Source organism: Anomalospiza imberbis, chromosome 2 (assembly GCF_031753505.1).
Source record: "Anomalospiza imberbis isolate Cuckoo-Finch-1a 21T00152 chromosome 2, ASM3175350v1, whole genome shotgun sequence".
In the NCBI taxonomy this organism is placed as follows: domain Eukaryota; kingdom Metazoa; phylum Chordata; class Aves; order Passeriformes; family Viduidae; genus Anomalospiza; species Anomalospiza imberbis.
In genome coordinates, this window is record NC_089682.1 from 69,405,579 (window position 1) to 69,426,823 (window position 21,245).

The window sequence follows — 21,245 nt, forward strand, 5'->3', positions numbered from 1 at the left end:
GAGGCTAAGACGCCAAAGCCAATTAGCCATGTCAATCCACAAGAATGCCAGCTGCCAGGATCTAACTTTATTACAGTATTACTTAAAAGTGAAGACATCAGCAACGTTTAAGTTCACAGGACTCCTAATTTTAAAACCTGCCTTTTTTAGATTTAGGGTGGGGGCAGTGACAGACAATGACCTTAAGTTTCAACCTATTAAAATCCTCACAGAGTGCCATGATTACCCATAATTTAATTATGTAAAGCATTCTGTTAATCAAATTAGACTACATTATGCACTATTCAAAAAAAAAGTAAGACTTCAGCTTATTCCCCTCCTCATATGAATTCTATGTAATGTTTATATTTAAAAGTAGCAATTTATTTCAATAGTGCCTGTTTCAGTTGCCAAGCTGCATATCCCACAGAACATGATATGTGTAAAGTATATAGCTTACCCGTTTATGGCATCTAATTCTGAATTCCAAAATAAAATTTTTGGAAAGTGTCTTGAGTATTTGTCGACTAGAATAAAGCATGTCCAAGTCTTTGATTATTTGAAAACATCTGCATTTAATTTCTAAGCAAGGAGTTTGGAAATGTTGATCTTACAATACACTTTCCTGAACATTCACCACAATAAACTCAATCATTCCATGAAAGGGTAAAATTTTTCTTCTGTTTAGGTGCCTATGAAATAAATCTGAACATTACTCTCAAGTAAAAAAAAGCACCCATTTCTTTGGAATAGCATCCATATTCCTCCAAACTTCTCAGAAAACTCTGTATACTTCAAGTAGTCTATAATAACTTTATTGACATCTCAGTTGAAAGTTTGGCTTTTTGCTACTACTACAATTATACTGCATTTACTTTACCACCCCAGTACACAACTGGTAGTTCTTCTTGAACTATTCGGTACTTTAAGGATGTTGAGAGAATGAAACAAAAGCAGAAGTATAACAAGGTTAAAGAACAGTTGCAAGTCTTCTGGAAGAAAAATCAAGCTTTCTTTTCTGGATTCTTATCCAAAGCCAGGTTAGTTATAATCACTTCTTGTCTGGATTGTTTTGTTTCTGCAGACACATGCCTATACACAACTAGATATACAGCAAATAAGAACCATTACCAAATAAGTAAGAGCTTAAAATTAATAAAAGTTTGTTCTCAACTCTCAGTTTAACCTGTCAAAGGAAGAAAAAGAATCTATTCTAAAAAAGATGCCTATTCTAGTTATGCAGATCTCTGACTCTGTAAACCTTGTTTCCTTAGGATTTATTTCCTTCCTTTGATACGTTTCTGAAACATAACTTTGTAATGTAAGTGCCATCAAGTGTCCAAGAAGGCCATATTTTCTTCTCATTTATAGAGCATTAAGGATTGCCTACTGAAATGTCATGAAAAAAAACAAATCCTATTTCTCATTCCAGCACACTGTCTTCAAGTGGAAACTACATTATTCGTTTCTTTGTTGATATCTGCCCTTTAAAATCTAAAGGATAAAATCCATTGATCTTGGTTCTTGTTCCTGAATTTCATAAGCCTGATTACTGCCACCGTCACCAAGTGCATTTGTGATGCCTGACTGTCCATGCTGTGATATCAGCCATATCCCAAGTGTCACTCTGAGAACAAGGGGCTGACTCCACTTGGCTTTAAACCATGAGGCAGCACAAAGGTGAAGGCCATGTTTAAAGAACAAACATTGCATGAGCTCCATCTGAGTATGCCTTCCATAAAATGGGAAGGATGTGAGCTCTTTGTTTTTTACCTTATTTTTCCAATAAGATCCAGGCAGTAATGAAGCAGAAGCCACGGAAGATTCTCTCCTCCTAAACCCAGATGACAAAATAGGAGAAAAAACCCATCCCACAACAGGAGGCAGGACTTCCCAAGGAACATCACATGACCTGATAGAAGAAGAAGAAGCAACCAAGCCTTGAAAAAATCCCATGCTACAATGTGGGCCCAAACAGTTGTAAAACACCGCTATTAGAAGCAGGGATTCAGGACTCTCTGTTGAGCTTCAAACTTGAAATGTGTTATATCAGAACTATAGCCCCAGGGAAAACACTACTGAGTTGATTTGAATGTCTAAATTGATACCAGACAAGACTTGTTTCTTGTTGGCACTAAAATTAAAGGCTTAACTTGTGACAGAACTACAAAAATTATCAACTACAGCAAATGGCAAGACATCACCTGAGAGAGTTTGTCCATGCAAAAGCAGACATTCTGCCACAAGTGAGTACTTCAGACTTCTTTCCAGCCAGGACTAAATTCTGTCCTTTTTGCTCTTCCCTCACCCAGGCAGCAATGACTCAGAGCTGGATGCTTCCCTACGAGAATCAGGACATGCTTCAGAACATTGTCCCAAAATGGGGCTTTGCCCTCCACAAGGCTTTACAGTCCTGAGCTTCAGTTTAACACAGTTTCCAAGAAGGAAAACCTTTCCCTCTGAGCTTTCAAATTTTCACAGAATCCCAGAATTGTTTAAGGCTGCAAAAGAGCCTTAAAATCATCATCTCTGACCACTAACCCAGCACTGCCAAGTCCACCACTAAAGCATGCTCCCAAGCACCACATATACACACCCTTTAAGTTCCTCCAGGCCCGGTGACTCCACCACGTTCCTGGGCATCCTGTTCCAGTGTTTGACAACCCTTTCTGTGAAGAAATTTTTCCTAGTGTCCAATCTAAACCAAATATCAAAGTACTTCTGCTATTCCAACAGTAAATTATAAAACCACTTACTATTCTAACAAAACAAAAGTAGCTTAGTACTTAAGGCTTTTTTGTTCAAAAGAAGGAACTAAGCAACGGTTTTACCTTAACTAGCAGACTATCAGCTTAAAAGGTGACAATACAAGGAATGAATGGGGAATCTGGACACCATCAGACAATAAATACATGTTTCCTGCCAGCTGCTGCTGTAATCAAAGCCACTGTCACCCCAGAAGAGGGGTACAGAAAACAGTGACAAAGCAATCCTGGAAGACAAGTGTCTCAAGAATTTACTTGATGCACTTTCAGTTATGGACATTACATCTGAAATGTTAGAAAAATTAAAAAAAACATTCATTTCTATCTTGGCTAATATGCCAAAAGAATAGCTAAACTCTTACATCCTGGCAGTCTTTGTATAACGTTTGTACTAGGGACTTCATGAAAGCACACAACAAAACTTTAATTATCTAAAAAGACAAGGCAGGACTGGTCAAATTTATTTTACTACAACTGAAAAGTTCAAAACATTTAAAACGTGCATTTGGAAAATGAAAATCCACCCGTGCCTTCCTCATTTTGGATTACCTCCATGTTTTGACTAAGATGAAACTGTTTCCGGTGGAGAAGAAAAGATGACAGTTCTGTTTATGAAATGTCAGTTTACCAAGTTCAAATAAAACATTTTCCTGTGCTACGATGAATAAACTGTGTAGCCAAATATAATGCTTTGCTGAAACAAATGAGATGTGTTAAATACATGTTGCTTCACAGAGTTACAAACGAAGAAGTGACAATGTTCCTTTTTTCATTTCAAAGGATAATTTTGAATTGGTACACAATGTTTTTTAGCATACAGCAGCACTGGGTGATAATTTCTCTGAGCTGCAAGTTATATTAATGACAAATGATTGCACATTACTGTAAAAAACTCCACAAAACAAAAACACCCTTCAACCTACATTATTCATAGTATCCTCCCTCATTTAATTGCAACTGGCACAAGGTATTTCTTGAGACAGCTGTAACAACTCAGATACATCAGCAATTTTGTACAGAAAGCATTTGATAAGCTGGTAAGAAAAATCACTTAGGAATGCTCAGTGTTAGAGCATTTCTTGCATGTAAGTACCTTCCTTTACAATATTACCAGTTTGCCTTTAGCAAAAAGTTAAAACTACAGGATCAGCAAAATCACTGATTAAAAGTAGTTGTTGCTTTTTTCTCTTGCCACACCAAGTCTCACTCCTCTTTCTTTCATCTATCCACCTATCACCCTCAAAAGGCATGAAACAGTAACAAATTTAGTGTATATGGAAAGTTATATTGGAGGGCTCTTGGCCTCAAACATTTGAACCATGTCCTGTATTGTGCCATATCTCTGGTCAAGCTTGGTATCTACTTGGCTCTCTGTGGGTGCCAGATATCTAAAATTAGGCTAATAGCTTTGAGGTTTTTTTAAATATTACACAGCATAAACATTTTGTGATATTTTTAATCACTATGACTTCCACCCTGTAAAAAAGTCGTACAAATATCTGGAGTTTAAGTTGACTGAAGAGCAATGGATACTCATTTCTCCATTAGATCCTGAGGGATTTCTTTTTGAGTCTGTGTTTCAGCATTTTTACATGCTCCTGGACCAAATATTTCAAGCTTTAGGAGCGCAACTTACATGCAACCTTCACACTTGACTAGTTGGAATAAACAACAATACAGCCAAAATGAACCCAGATTTAGCCATTTTATGCAGTTGAAAAACAATTCAACTGTGAAACTGCTTGGACTACTTTAAAAGAGTAAAAACTCTGCTCAGCTGTGTTACTTTATCATATACAGAAGCAGAGCATCACCCACTGGAATGCCACTGATCAACTCATTCCGCACTTGTTTAAATAATATCTCTTCCTCTTTGTATGAGGATCTGTGTGCAGTATTTCATAAACAGTAGATGCACTGATGACCCAACATCAGCACAGGAATAAATAAGATTCAGGATCCCCAGATTTCTCTGTAAACTCTGTCTAGATGCAATTGCTGACAACTTCCCCCATTTCCATTTCCAGGACACCAACAATATCATCTCTTTGCATCTCTCTTTCAGGTCTCTTCCTAAAATTTTCTTAATATTAATTAATTATTAAATTAATCCCATCCTTTTGTGGCAAACCCATCTTTTTTTTTTTAATCACCTGCTCTCTGCTTTAACTAGAATAAACTCCATTTTTTCTCATCTTTTTTCCACTTGTTTTACCTCTAACACTCCCACACACCAACTCCCATTACATCAGTCCAGCTCCATGTCTCTTGCCACAATAAAATTTCAGGTTTTACTTGTAGATTGTGCTTCTCTACTTGCTTTCTTCCTATCTTTCTTATCTTACTTTTCAAATTTATAACTGGAAAGTTATAATGTCAGTAATGTTTTCTCTATGGCTGGGACATACCCCTACACTTCTTCCTCCCATCCCTCTCAAGAAACAGCCCTCAACAGCATCACTCTACCTTTTGCATCCAGCTGCTTCACATTGTGCTAAAGCTTTATATCATTTAATCCATGACCCTCAAGAGCCTCTTATTAACATTTCCAATTCTGTATGCAGCGCACCATATACCAGAAGTTCTAGCAGAGAATGAATAAAGACTTTGATGTAGTGATGCACAGTTTGAATTTCAAACATAGCATGCAGTTCAGCACATGCTAGGATAACTGCCTCCTCTCTGGTGTAGCATTTCAATAGCAACATAGCAATTTTTCTAAGGTTTTGTTTCTCAAAGAAGCTTTATATCAAATCAGTCCTAGTTCAGATTAGTCTCTTCCTATCCTGCATTTTGAAGGCAGCCTTTGTTTTATTTTCAACACTAGAAAAGCCAAATCCTAACCCAAAGACAGAGTTTCTTCAATGTAAAAGCAATAACTCAACTGTTGAGCTGTTTACAACAAAGTGTGCCTCAAGTGTTTGGAAACATAAGAGCTATAGGTCGTCTTCATGGACAGTCATTAATATCATCTACTGTTCCAGATAAAAATAACTGAAAGATTACATTTCACTTTCCACCTTTTGCTGGAATCTTGGGGTTCCTTTTGATCTCAAATTATCCATGAAGGATCATCTTATATGTTCACTATCAATGCATCTCTTATGATCCTAGAAATTTTGTGACTTTAATACATGCAATCCAAAATAGAACATGAAAGCTCCATGGCTCCGTGTGTCCATAGCACTGATTACCACTACTCTGTTCTAGGCTATTACAGAAACTTTAGGTCTCAAACCCACATGTTAAGCTATGTTAGGACCTAGGTGTACTAATTTAGTTCAAAAAATTAAATGACTTCCAGTGAGAAGCTAAGAAGTTGATTTTAGACTCTGCACATTAAAATTAAAGCTACAAACGCTTCAGTCCCATGCTTATTTCTAAATCCTATCTAAAAAAAAAAAAAAAAGAAAATCCAAATCCTAAAGTACATATTTATAGAGCTTCAATTTAGCAGAAAGCTAGTCTAAAAAAACCATTTTTATTCTATTTTTCCATAGAACATATATAGCCTAAACATCTTATTTTTAATCTGTCATGTTAACATGTAAGTAGCAAGGAAATGCAGCTAGGGAGTTCAGGTTCACATAAATGTATAATCACTGACTTATTTAAAATGAACCAGGACACTTATTCACATGTTTCCATTCACAAGTTCCTAGTAGCTCCAGATTAAAACAACAATAAAAATGCCACGTTTAGAACAAGAGTCCTTAGACCACACTGCCTTTCCTGTTCTACTGCATTTAACTCGCTGAAATGAAAAGCAGCAAGCATGCATAAAGATTTAACACACCTTTCCACTGAGTAAGTTCATCTCCTAGGACAAATTGTCACATACTGCCAACTAACTAAACCTCTTAAAAAGACTAAATAAAGGACAACAGGACTAAAATTTTCTGATTTAAAAGCCCTAATCCGGCTATAAAAATTCAGTGCAGCAACAGTCATGATAATCACTTATAATAACCAACAGTAATTACAATTACCTCCTGCCTACCTGGGCAAAGGCACACATGAAGAATCACACAAAAAACTTTAATTATTATTGCTCAGGCTGCAAAACTCAGTGTAGCAAAACGTGAAACGAAACAAAGGAATACATTTAGTTCCATTAGCATCTTAACAGGTCCTGACATGAGTTTTACAGAATGCAAGAAGTGCAGGTTGATTTCACAATCTATCTGCCATCACAAATGATTAAAATGTGACAGTTTCCAAAATGGGACATGCTGCAATCTAAAGCTAACAGACATAAATGTTTTAAAGGCTTAGTAACTTTATAAGTGAATCTTATAAAAGTATATAAAGCTCTAAGCCAAAGATAAGCAACACAAATAGGGAAACATTTACTGTGATTACAGGGTTTGCTAACAAGGTATGACATCATCACAAGTTCACAGAGCAAACCCTGGCAGCTCTGGCTTCACCAAAGATTTGTGACTAAAATGTCTAAAATAAGCCATTGGGCTGAAGAGAATATCCATGCTGAATGGCATCCATTAAATATAACTGCATAGCTTGACTTTTCCCTTACAACTCTGTCCAACACCAGGTGACCTGTGTGGTACTTCATCCTTAGAGCCATGAACACAATGACAGCTTTCTCAGAACCTTGATACTCAGAGGTGCTGCTATTTAAGCACACCTATTGCCCCCTCCTCTTGGAAAGTCTATTTCAAAGGAGTGATAGTATGTTCAACTAAATACCACTGTCCTTATAACCTCTCTTCCTTGAATGAGGAGTTTCTATACAGTGCCCTTCTGAATTGAAGGAAAACTTCCAAGGTTAAGATTTCCTTGCAGGAGTCAAACCTTGCTCCCATGCATTACTGGGACTCTGAACAGCTAATTAACTGAATTTCAAAAGAAGAATTTATCACCTTTTCAAATTAGGTTAAAAAACTTCATAAAGGACAGAGCATAAGTCATACAAATGAGGAAGCTATAAAAGTTACAATGGTACTTCAACAATAATAAAGTGAAAAGCAAAATTTAATTTCTTCTCTTCTGAAGTCTGTGAAGATTTCCCCTCATGAGTCTGTCTGTAAAGACAGAGTCTATGAATACAGAACAACCCAAGAAACAATTCCTGTCTAAAAGAAATTGTTAAGCACCAGAGTTTGAGGGAGAACTACATAATGGGTTTGGTAAATGCATAAAGGGACTTTGCAGGATATTTACCTGCTAAAATATGTCATGATATCAGCTCCTTCAAGAAGTTCTGCCCCCTCAAAACATTCAGAATTACAAGTCATCAACGATGACTGTACAAGGATGGAAGAGAACCTATTAATTTTATCACCCCAATCTGTACTATGATACATTGCTTTTGTATCACCCCTTTCAGTCATTAATCTTATCATCACCATCAGAGTTCAACTCATGCATAGCTCTTCTGAGGCCCCAGCAAACTCTCTCAGTAGTCTGAACACAATTCTTGTTTTCTTTTTTTGTAGTTTCTGTGACTATTTATGCAACTCCAACTGTACAAAAGCTATGTAATCCCTTTGGCAAAGTAAAATCTTTCCTGAAGGAGTATGATCAAGTAACAGAAGCATTTTATATTTGGAAAAAGTTAATGCACAAAGCATCATTTAGATAAATATTATTTATTTGAAGGAGAGTAAAAGAAATATGACTCAATATTTAAATTGATACAGTCTTGGTAAAAATGTTTGCATGCACAACTGACACAAGTTGTGAAATTATTAATTGTAAAACTGCAAATTATTTTTTTGCAAATTATTTTTTTTTGCAAATTATTAATTGCAAAAAAATATGGTATTGGATTTCTCATCTGCAAAATAATGATCATTTAAGTACCAGATGTCATTCTACCACAGAAGAGATATACAAAATTACCATCTTCTTGGGGCTACAATGCACAAAACTTTGAGCATAGTACAATGAACCACATTTCAGCCTCTGCTTTACAGCTACTTCTGAAAAACCTCTGATCACAGTTTGCTCTTAAGGGAGTTTTAGTTATCTAATGATGCATAATTCTTAAAGAAAAATCCTCTGACAATTAAAAAATGCAATGAATGTCAGCATCTATCAACTTTAAACAAGACATCTCCCATGGATCTTACACGTTTTATTCTTTATTGAAATAAAGGACTACTTACTTGATTAGCCATGTATATTGTGAGAAGACCTCTCCTATAAACAGAAAAGATAAAATAAGTGGATGAAACAAATATTTTTTTCAGACTGAAGAAAAACACTTTAATTATTAAGAATATTTTATTTAAAAAGAGGATTTTAAAAACAGATTATTGATGAAGGATGAATCATTACCACCTTATAGAAAAGTAAATGCAAACCTAAAAATAGCATCTTGATAGCACAGTATCCAAAGCAGTTAGGAATTACAGGAACCAAGTTATATATAGCAACTGGCTACTCCACATGAGTCCTGAAGCTGTCAGAAGTGGCAAGGCACCTTGAATTACACACAGCACTTATCACAGCTTAAGCCTACACAAGCCAGTAACATCAGCATGCAAACAATGATCTAAGCCTAAGTTAAATTGTGAATTTGCAGCAAAATGCTTGTGTATTAACTTCTGTTTTGTAATTGGTGCTATAAACTCCAGGTACCTTAGCCCTTCTGCCTACAATGTCAGGAAATATTTTCTGCTGAGACTGATGCATAAATCTTGGCTCAAGCCAGTGGAAAGTCACAGTGCCAACAGTCCCCTGGAACAGTGGCCACCATCTTCTCTTCTAACCTTTATCTACTTTTTGTCCACTCCTATTTTTTAGTCTGTCTGTGTCTCAGGCCACAGCTCACACTGCTCTTCAGGGAAAGATAAACTTGGGCTTAAGCAATCACTTTTTGTTAATTCTGTTGCAGCACAAGATGGAAACTGAACTTGGCTATGTAGAGCTACTCCAGCAACTGACTGCACTGTAGGGTCCAGATGAAATTAAAATTATTTTCTATAAATCAGTCACAAGTCACCATCACCCTTGAGAAAGTGGAAGACATTACCACCACAGGTTTGCTTTGCCCTCAATTATTCCTCCTCTTCTGCAAAGGTTTCGTTAGAAACTGTGGCCAAAGGTTGAAACACTCAGTTTCACTATTTCCTACTGGACTGGTGTTCTTATCTTCTTGAGTTTACCATCAGCCTTGCAGTATTTGGGATTTTTCCTATTGGGCCCACTGGTCTTACACAAAAAAACAGAAATTTTTTGTGAAGGCACCACACGTTCAACTATTAAATTAAATAGTTGACTAACTTAAATTAACTTCTCAATATGGAAGTTAGTTTAGAACCTGAATCCATATTTGTCTTCATGTCATTTTGGAATTTTTTAATATTGCTACTACAGAAGGTAATATATAACAGAAGGTTTGACCCAGGCTTGTATGCTCCATTTAGTCACAACATTTTAAATTTCCAAGCATTCATAGAGTGCTTAAGAGAGCCGTGCATTAACAGAACATATCTTGATATCAGTTCAGTTGAAGAAGTGAACAAAACAAAAGCACAGATAGCAGGAAATAAATCTGTATCGCACAGTTCCCAAGCTTGATTTATCCAAAAAGTTTATTCAGTATTTTCAAAGCTCCATGTTTACATGTCTGTAACTTTGTCAAATTACACACCCAGATCAAGGTTTTTCACAGCAGACATCTAAGCAACAGGGATACATTCCACTTGAAAGTTTTACTGCTTCCACACCACACTGAAATTGTGGAAAGCAGTAACACAGCATACTGACTTCCACAAGTTGCTCTCTACTCACAGAGAAGATTCAAATTTGGCTTAAGTTCAAAACTTTAACCAGCAAAATCAATTTGTTTCATGGTTGTTTTTTTTTTTTTTTTTTTTTTTTTTTTTTAAAGCAGAATTACAAATCCGCCCTCTGTATACCTTCTCTACCCAGTACCACCCTGTGTCAGATACTAGAAACAAGATTCTAGGATGGAACCCTAAGGAAAAAAATGCCTGAATCTAAAGATTTAGTGAGGATGAGGTATACAAGAAAAAAAAAGAAGACAAAAGGTAGGGAATAGGGTCCATGAGTATTTAAGCAAAATAGCCCCTACAACTGGCAATAAAACATCAAAATACTGTATGACATATCTGAACAGGAAGGGGTAAAAATTCACCTGATGCAATAGATAAATTCAACTCTCGAGCTGGTCTGCAAACATTCACCTAGTCTTTCAGTTGACTAGCTTAAGTGATAAAACAATATTGGTGCCCCAACCCTCCTGAGTAGCAAACTGCCAGATAATACACAGTTCTGTGTACTGTAAATCTTATTTTAGTTTGGTCTCCAGAAAAAATACTGGATATTTCATGTTTCTTAGATTTTCTTTTTACCCCTGTAATAGCATTAAAAAACACTGAAATAAACCTACCCATAAGAGCTGACCTGGTAACTCAATCCGCTTTGAGTATTCTGGAAAATGTCAGAACATCAAAAACATCCTGCAGTAACACACCTGTGAGAAGACTCAACCAGCAACTGAGCAACAGATGCAGCTTTCAGAGTACACTCTGTGTATTCACAGTTGTAGATTCTACAGTGGGCACAAAGCAGGATGATCATTGTTACGTGCACATAACTTACTTAGTGGATTCTCCCCTGCAGTCTCTCTGTCATGCAGGCAGGGCTTTTTAGCCTCCCACTGAAATTTATTTAGTCTTTTTAAAAACACTAATAAACTAAGAACTAAATGAGTTTTAGTTTCCATTGTCGTCCCTTTAGGGGTAAAATGCAACTCACCAACCACAAAGACAAAGAAAGGAAAAGGGGCTAGAGAAGAGGAAGGAAAGAATTCAAAAACTGCAGTGCAGCTGCAGCAAGGCCAATGTGAGAAGTAGGTGGCTGGGAGGAGACAAAATGCGCAGACAATAAATTTGTGCAAGGAAGTAACTTCCGGAACTGAAAACACAGCAAGCTGTTAGATGACGTCATCTCCAATTGCCTGCAACAAGCCCGTCTGTGAGGCCCAGGCTAACTACAAGCAGAAAGAGTTTTCTTTCTCCAAATTAATTCTGTGACTTTTAAAAATAAATAGCCACATGTTTCCATAGAAAAGGGAAAAAAAAGGGGAGGGGGAAAGGGCATTCTTCCTGGCCCTGGGCAAATGTGATCCAACAAGCCTAACCCAAACCTGAACTCTGGTGTTAAAAAGCAGTTGGAAGTTCAGAAAATGTTGCACTATTTTGTAGCAATGACAGCTGACAGAAAACAGGACAGAAAGATGGAGGTAGGCCAAGTAAAAGGGTCACTGGTACAACCCAAGGACTGTATTAAAACTGCAGCTGGTAAATAAGGGGACAATATAATTGGGAAATGGTATTAGGAGAGCAGGAAATTATTAAACAATAAAAATAATTAGTAGATCATGTCTAACCATATGCTTTGGGGAGGTTTAAAGATACTAATGAGCAGCTTACATTTCACTGCTAAAGTCCACGAACCAGTGCTGAATGCTAATCTTGGCAACACCAACACCAGCAGGTGGCTACAGCAGTGACAATCTGGCAAGGTCACTATGGGAAAGGCAGACCAGACACACACAAATCCCTACTGCCTGCTGTTCCTCTATGGTTTCTGTCTTCGACCATTTTCTCCAAACCCTATTTTCATAAATATCTTCATTGTGGCTTCCCACTGACTCCCCGTCACCTCTTCAATTGACAGTCTCTCCCATACCCAGCTCTGTTTCTAATGATATCTGTGATCTTTAACTCAGGAAGGAAAAATGTGAGCTAGGGGTAACCTTAAATTCATGAGCTGTAGACCAATGTCCATCCTACCAGTTTCTTGTATTAAATTAAAGAACCAAAAAAATAGTTTGCTGAAAAGCATTAACACGACAGGTCTCCTTCACCTGAAAAAGGAGGCTTGCATGAAAGCAATCATGTTTTAATTGCTATTAAATTCAAGTGTCAAAGAGAAGTAGTATTTAGTATACTTTTCACTTTGTTTCTCCTCCTTTTTCTTCCCGATTCACACTTTTAAATTAATTTTCCAAAATGCTTCATAAAGAACTGAGTAGGCAAGGTCTCAGTGTTTAGTTATCCAACACAGGTCACATTATCTACAGTTGAATAATTCCAGTCTTGCAGATTCCACATTTAATGTTTAAATTACAAAAGACTACAGGCTTCTAGAAGATAATTCTCTTGTTCATTTATACCTTCTTCAAAGAAAAGTTTAACTTGATAAAATTTGATTTTTGGACAACTCGGGAACCAAGTTAGACCAAATTATAACAGCAGCAGCGCTTGAACTATGGCCTATAAACCTCAACAGAGAACCACATATTTTTGTTATTGCACTGCCCAGAGGAAAGAGTCTAAAATAACTGCTAAAACCCCCAGCTACAGGATAAAAATAACAAGGAAACCTAGCCACGTACTGGGCTGGATTACGAGAAGTTTAGGTAGAAGGTCAAGGGAAATGATTAATCCCATTTACTTGGCACTCACTACACCACGGAGCCCCATGCCTGGTGGTGGTCCCCAATACAAGTAGGCATTGACCATCTGGCATGGAGGACCAGCAGAATGGCTGGGCAGACTCTGACCTGACCCAAGGAAACAGCATTTTCTCCAGCAAGACAGGAGAGCACTTGGAACAGGGACTTGGAGGTTTGCAGGGCTGACCAGACAAATCCCCAGGCAAGCTGGATTGAATTCAGTGCCAGCCCTGCTCCAAGCAGGAAGCTGCACTAGCTGAATTCACAAGTCTTACCTGAACAATTCTATTATTCTACAGAAAAAGTGGAAAGCAGCTTCAAAATACCATCAATAATTTTTTTCACAGATTATAAAACCAGAAAAGATCACAGTGATAAACAATCTGTCTTCCTAATGAATACAAAAGACAAACTCTTCTTTAATGATTAGCTATTTACTTCAAAATATCAAATTTGTCTTTTAAGTATTTCCAATCACCACAAGTACTGATTCATTATTTTATGGGTACTTATCTTTACAGTTTGCACCCTAAGACAAGGATTAGTCTGGTCTCTGAAAACAGTTGCATCTTTACCTCCCCTATAACATTACCCCCTCCAACGAAGTCTCCCTTAATATCATTTCTTAAACAAGTACTGAACTCCTTCAGTTTTTCCACAATGTTCCCTTAAGTTTTTAGTCATACTTATAGCTCTTTGCTAAAACTGTCCCAGTTTTTCAAAGTTCATCTTCAGGACTTCAAATGAAATATAGGAAATATAAACCAGATTAAAGTTCTCCTATCCTTTGTTTAACCAAAAGTATTTTAAATTCAAAGAACTCATTGGGTGCTGCTCTCGGACTTTGCATTTGCCTGTAAACAAGGTATTTATATCTTCTTGTAAATGCTATAAACTCTGGAAAACTTATTTGATTGAGGTCAAAGTCCAATTTCCCTTACACGTGAGTAAAAAATTCTATTTGTGCCAATAGAAGCAGCAACTGTCCAAAACTGCATGCCAACATATTGTTTGTGGAACACTTTGCTGAAGAATGTTTTCTTGCTCAGCTTGATGGGCTATAAAATTCAAAAAATAACTCAATTTTCACAAGCAGAATAAGCTTTTTCTTCATATAATAGTAAATCATACAAAATACCAATCTTTAAATACAACCAAGATTGTTTTTTCCTACAAAATTCATTGCCAGTTCTCTCTCATTTATGGTTTTCCTTCAATATATTTATGGTTTCCCTTAAATACAGAGTTGTTGCTAAGCTAAAAAAAAAGAAAACAAAACACAACAGCACCATCCGCATACACAAAAAAAAAAAACCCAACCAACCAACCTTGCCTGAAGATGGGATGAATCCTTAGAAAGTACTTACACTCAGAAATTTTACCATATATTAATTACTGCAACCACAGAAGCACTCAAAGAAAATTTCCAACAGAAAAAAAAAACACTTTCTCTTTCTCTAAAAAGCCACAGAAGAGAGGTAAGACCTGTCGTTTTTAAGCCATATCTTTCTCAATATTTATTCTTCCTTTGGATTATTTCTTTCTTTCATGCATTTTGTCTTGCCTTGCCCATCTTTTTTGTCTAATAGCAGCACTCCAATTCCTAGAATTTCCTCATGAAAAACTGGTTTTGGTGATACAAAGTTTAAAGAATTGTTTTCTTTATTGCCTTGTTTCAGTTTAACCACAGACCTTTCCAAGCAGACATCCTGAAATCTACACATTCACTGCAATTAATTAAACTTATTTGAACTACTATAACTGCTCTTTTTAACCAGTATTGTGGTTTTTATGATCACTTTTTTTTTTTTGTCTTGCTCAAAACTAAAGGGGAAATAAGCTAGCAAGTCAGAAATAACAGGAAATAACTACAGCAAGATGAATACCACTGTGTACAGAATTAACATAAATTGACTGAACAGGCACCTCCTTCAGTGAGAACAGCCCTAGGTGTGAGCTAGAAGGAGCCCCTAAATTCACCCCCAGGGCAAGGGACACACCAGGAAAGGTACATCCAGGCCCCATCACTGCAACAGCTCCCATAACCCAACACACAGCAGCAGCAGTCAGCAACACAGGGGGATAGAAGGAGCCTAAAGATGGATATAGCACCATGTTAAAAATCTTCATGCATGCAATTAGGAGAACAGGTTCTCTGATTAAACATCTAATTGATGGGTTATGTTTCTCCACATATGCAACAAATTTAAACAGTTGGTGGGACAAACTCCCACAAAATAAAAATACCCAACTCACTGCTAAGACAAGAGCAGTTTTAGCTTCGCTATAAAGCTTTCTAACTTCATCCCCAGCCCAAAATTTCAAATTCCTGATATCTGCTTTTCCAGAAGCTCTTCATGTTGACAAACCAGTAAGACTTGACCCAAGAAGAAGCAGGGAGTGGAGTCAAACTCACCTTTCCTTGTAACCTGTATAACAAAATCTGAACTCTGCATGACTTTTTAAATCATTTTTACCATAAATTCATTATATTAGTTTCCTACAAAATCTAGTCTGAATTTTACGTGAATGTCACTGTTCACTGAATCTGCTGCATATTCCGACACTTGTCATTGTATTTTAACTATTTTTTTATTATTCTTTACAAGTCTAAGAAATCATAAATAAAACTACTTTTGTAAAAATCTCTGGATTCAAAGGCAAATAAAAAAAAAAAAAGAAAGAAAAAGAAAGATTCACAAAGTGAACTCTGGCTTTAATTTCTGAATATAAACTAAGAAGCAAACATATTAGTTCATAATGGCTCCCTGGACAGGACTCATGGTCTGCAAAAACAGGAAGAATTCCTCCCATCAGCTTCAATCCCTCCCCCTGCACTGTAAAACACCACTTTAAAACCTGCAGAATTAAGTCAAATACACAAATCACAAGTTTCCCTGAAATTAAAGAAGTTAAAATGAAGAGGTAAGAGGTAGGGTTTCCTCTGCTTTACAGCAGCTTGACACCACAAGCAAACCCAGAATAGATATGGAGTTGTGATTACATCCCTGTAATAACACAAGCACTACAGATTATGTTTAGGGTATCGTTAATCTCTCACACCCACCAATTTCCTACTGACAGCTGGAGGTCAGCAGCGAAGTCCTGGTGCAAAAGTTCACATAAAATCAGCAGGAACAGACAAGCTTTCAAAATAATGCTGAGAATTATGAAAACAGACCTAAGCAGTGAGTTTTCAAAACAGAACATGGTAATTTTTTAGCTTAGTAAAGACCAGTAGGCCAGTCTTTTGCACAAAAATAATGTTCACAACTTCATCTCAAAAATTTACAGTTTAAGAACTCATGATCCACTGTTTTCTTAAAGAAATTTCCTTCAATATTTTGTGTTGTTTAAAGTAGGAAATGGACACTTTGCAAGCTGGAGAAATTGAAATTGCTCAAAAGTGCAAATCAGTAATTCTTGCTTGGAGCATATTACATGTTAAGCAAAACAGTTTTATGCAAATACTCAGAATTTGTTGTTCTTAAAAGGAAATAAAATAAACTCAACATGTTCTATGATTTGATCGCATGCCAAAGAAAGGGTATGAGAAAACTAGAAAGGGAGAGAAGCCAAAAATAAAATATATCTACAGTAATACATTCCAGTTAAATTAGTACCAATAATTCTTACAGAGTTTCCAGAAAATGCAACACAAGATAACATCTATAGGTCAATTTTTAAAAATTCCTTTATGCTCTATTTTATACAGATTTTCTTTCACCATTCCCTCCCTCCTCCTTCCCTCTGAGTTGCTCTATGGTATCTACAGAGCAAAAACAAATGCTGACCTAGAGGAGAAAAAACCTCTTAATTAAAGTGTGATTTAACCTCACAAGATTCCATGAAGAGATAACAAGATTCCAAAAATCTTATTATATTATAGAATGACTGACTGGGAGATAACAGAAGAAAAACAAATTAATCAAACCTCAAGAAAAGAAATGAAGGATTTGGGGATTTTTTAAATTATTCACATTCTTGGTATAGAAGGTCTATCTAGTGTTAAATAAGGCCTCAAATAACTATTTCTTTGGACTGTTGATAGTAACACCAAACTTTTTAATCAGCTCAGTCAATCACAAAGAAAACACTCTGTTCTTTCTGGGCATGGGCTGCTTGGCTGCTCTGTCTGGAAGGTATGAGCATAGGGCACAAAAGTAAATACTTCTGAACAAAACTGCTTTGGAGATTCTCAGCAGCAGCAAGTCATTGTATAATGTATTCTGTTGGCAATCACTACCACTCCAAAGCAAAATAGGACACTATGGACAGAACAGTTAATAAAAATCAGGAAGAGCAGGACAGGGCATGGAAAAAATTCAGAGTTGAAAATATATCCAGTATTCACTGGCCTTGGACTTATACTTAGTGTATTTTGAGAGTGAGAAGGCAGGAAAGAGAAAAAATTTGTCATATAAGGTCACTCCTTAAGCTGACAGCTTGGAGCTGTCCCAATACCAGCTGAAATTTATCCAGTATTTGACCTATTCTTCTCAACCTCTACCCTCTAGCCCTTCTCAAGTTAAGAGACCTTCAACCACACCCTACCTACATATCCCAAAGCCAGCTCACAGCAGCCCAGCAAGAAGCAGCTCCAGAGGCTTCCCTAGAAGCCCCTTGGAATGGCTGGCATTCCCTTTCTAATTTATATTCTGTGCCCAGTTAGAGACAGTCCATTCCACAACGTAAGTTTTTTGATAAAAGCTACTCAAATCATCAGTTATTTCATCTACTTCAAAAGACTGAAGCAGCCTGATACTGTTTTTCAAGTCTGTTACACTAATAGCTATTGTAGTATTTGCATGTTTAGAACTATTTTCCTCTTTAGAGTCATAATGTTGCATTTGTGATAGGATTATATTGTTTACAAAGTACCTGAAGCAATTTGTTAAAAAAGGAAAGTTATTTGATTTGACAAATCAATCTAACTCCAACAAATAACTACTGAAGCTTTTCACATGGTGTGACTAACTTCTAAACGTCCTTGTATTCAGCAACAGCAGACTAGCACTTCAAGGGAAGTAGAGTATGGAGTTAGACTTGTCAGCATACAGTGACATTTGTTTTTTCCCCCCCTCTCTTTAGACCCTCTAATGACAGCCTATTAAGTAATTTTAGAACAGGCTTTAAATCCAGTTAGGAACTATTAATTTAACCACTCAGAAAACAGATGAATGCTATTAAGAATGTGCCTACATCTGTAATGGGGGTCCCAAGGAACAGTAACAACAGAAATCAATGTGAACCTTCTCTAGAAAGGCAAGCAAACCAGACTAGAAGTTTGACTGAGTGTCATTTCAACACATCCCTATTGACGGAGAAGCCAGTTTTCTGGCAGGACATCAGTACTAGATGATGAACTGTGCCAGATACTACAGACAGATGTTAATGAGATGTTTCACCTACCAAAGACAGAAATAAGCTATTGCCAAGTCCAGTTTGAAACTACTATTTTCTGGTATTAAGCTCAAACATCCAAACTGCCAACAGTTGATATTGGAACATTTTTGCTAGTTCCTCAGTTCGTTGCTCAGAAGGAATGAATAACTGACACCAAAGAGCTTAAAAGGAAAAACATATCACTGAAGCAGCAAGATGGAGCCCATATAAATTCCTTCATGTAGACCAAATTATGCTGTACTACCAGACAGTCCATATTGTTTCAGTCTTTCACCAAAGCTGGAGCAGTCTGGATTGCGATAACAGGTACTGGCCCAAATTCATGAGACCTCTTTAATACCAGGCTTGCCTTTAATACCATGGACACTCTCTGTTCCTGCTTCTTAGACAGACTGTCTTTAGGAGAAGGTTTTAATAGCATGCACTTACTTTATGAAAAAAGATTCAATCTGGAATGCAGGAATTATTATTTCCTTATCAAAGGAAATAAAAACACGCCATTTTCTGTCCCAGGATGTGGAGGGGTGAGGAAAGGAAGGGGAAGTAAGATGTTTGACCTAAGAATACTGCTGTAATCTTTGCCACAGAAAAGCTTTGCATGATTAAATATAGCAAATCATTACCATTCTAAGTCTCTAACTTCACACTTTTCCTGCTGCAGGAGCTAAAACAACCTTAGTTCCTTGGGAACAATGAGGCTCCAGAGAAGTCAGTTCTTTTACAGAGAGTTTATAGGTGTGGCTTGCATGGAAACAAACACTTAAACTGCTCTCATCTATAGTATCTGAAAACAATATCCTACAAGCAGACCTGAAGAACACAGCACTGAAAAGTTCCCTCCAAGACTTCCAACCATTGCACTAGAGGCATGTGAGGCATGGATATTATCTCACCAGGTAAATGTCAGCACTCAAGCCAGCTCACCTAAGCACCATCTGAAGTTTATTCTATACTAGCAGAGTATTTATTATTCCCCCTCTGGGAGCTACATGTTACACACAAGCATTCAGACACAGAAGATGTATTAAGTGTTTGCTTAAGCCAAGGAAGTCCAAATGAGTGTGTCCTGGATGCTAGTGCTGAGCCGACAGAACAGAGTAATTAATCCACTGTTTGTGCCATTTGAATTCAAGTCAGACTTACAGACTGTTCAGCAGCAGCCTGAATTTTAACATTTTATCTGTTAGCATTTCAACAGGACTGTAAGTTTTACAAATTTTGGTGGGTTTTTTATGGTTAATGATGAAAAACAAAGAATACAAAAATATACTACTATGCAAATGACTAAATAATTTTTACTTATGTCTTCGGCCTACAAAGTTATCATTTCAGAAACAGATTTGCCAAAACTGGTTCTTGAAATAATTTTTTAAAATCAGACTTTAACTATAATCAAGTCTCAGTTACTTATGGAGCCATGCAGATAGAGAGAAAGGCATCTGCACAGTCACCTGGGATCTATCAGAGCTTGCTGCTTGACCTTAGCACTGCCCTTTGTTCACCCAGCCTGGCCCCACGTGCAATGATAGAGTAGGCCAGAGTTTAATAGGTGCTGCCCGAGATGTCTCTACATTCATGAAGCAGCCACGTGGCTGGTGTTGAGCCTATGCTGGTAAATCCTTCTGAAACTCAAGAGATTTGGAGGCCACTGAGCAATTTCAACCAAATAGTCCTGCATGATCCATCTCAGCCTTGATTCTAACAACACAGAGAGAAAAGAACCCACGCTCTACAGACTCATCCAGATGCTGTAATGCATTTTGCAGTGTCTCCAGAATCACAGATATTTATTTCACATGGAGTCTTCCAGTATTCTTCCCTGTCTGCCTGTGTTATCCTTGAAAATGAATTGTCAACTATAAAGCTGTAGCTGCTCTGCTGCTCTTCATCTTGTGCAAGATTTCAGTTACCGCACAAAAAAGCTGAACCAAATTTTTACAGCATTCAAATGGTGTAGCCTGAATGTTAAACTTGGTTGCTGAATACTTATGCAGAAACAATGAAGTTTTTCAGAATCCTGGAGCGGTTATAACCTGGACTGACTGACTACACATGTATGGAACTGTAGTCACTGATTCCCAATAAACTTTCTTGCTCTATTCACAAGTTCAGAATTTGCCTTGCCATACTTTTGCTATCTCAAGTGGATGAGATCTAGTTTAAGACAGTTATCTAGATTGTAATGAGACACAGAATGGTGAATCATGCAACTGGTGGGAAACAAATGACCAGTATCAAATAGAAACACACATTTCAGACAGTTAGGAAAGTCCAAGTGATGAGTGCAACTACTTCTTTTATCCAGAAGTAAAAGGATTATACCTGTATCTTATGTGCATACACAGAATCACAAGGAGTAAATGGCAGGAATGAAGGACAGATTTACAATAGGAATAATTAAGAACACCATACAGGAGAGAAGATCTTTCTCACACAGTAAACCGCATGGTTTCTGCAGTTCATATAAATAAAGCAAATTTTATTCTGCAGTTACCTTTACAAATGGAGCAGACAGTTTATACCACACCAGCAACACAGCATCTTACTATGACCCACAGAGGACATCCTTCTCCTTCACACAGGACAGCCTCACAATATGGCTACAATTTAAATGACAGCCTTTCCCTCATGCACTAGAT

General features: G+C 37.0%; 1 protein-coding gene across 1 annotated transcript in view; it reads right to left on the reverse strand.

Moving 5' to 3' along the window:
* TMEM135 (transmembrane protein 135) overlaps positions 1 to 21,245 on the reverse strand; it is a 159,646-nt gene that overhangs the window by 115,287 nt on the left and 23,114 nt on the right. Inside the window, exon 4 of the mRNA XM_068181563.1 lies at positions 8,876 to 8,909. Within this exon, the coding sequence (XP_068037664.1) occupies positions 8,876 to 8,909 (34 nt within the window). The remainder of the gene's footprint in view (positions 1 to 8,875; positions 8,910 to 21,245) is intronic.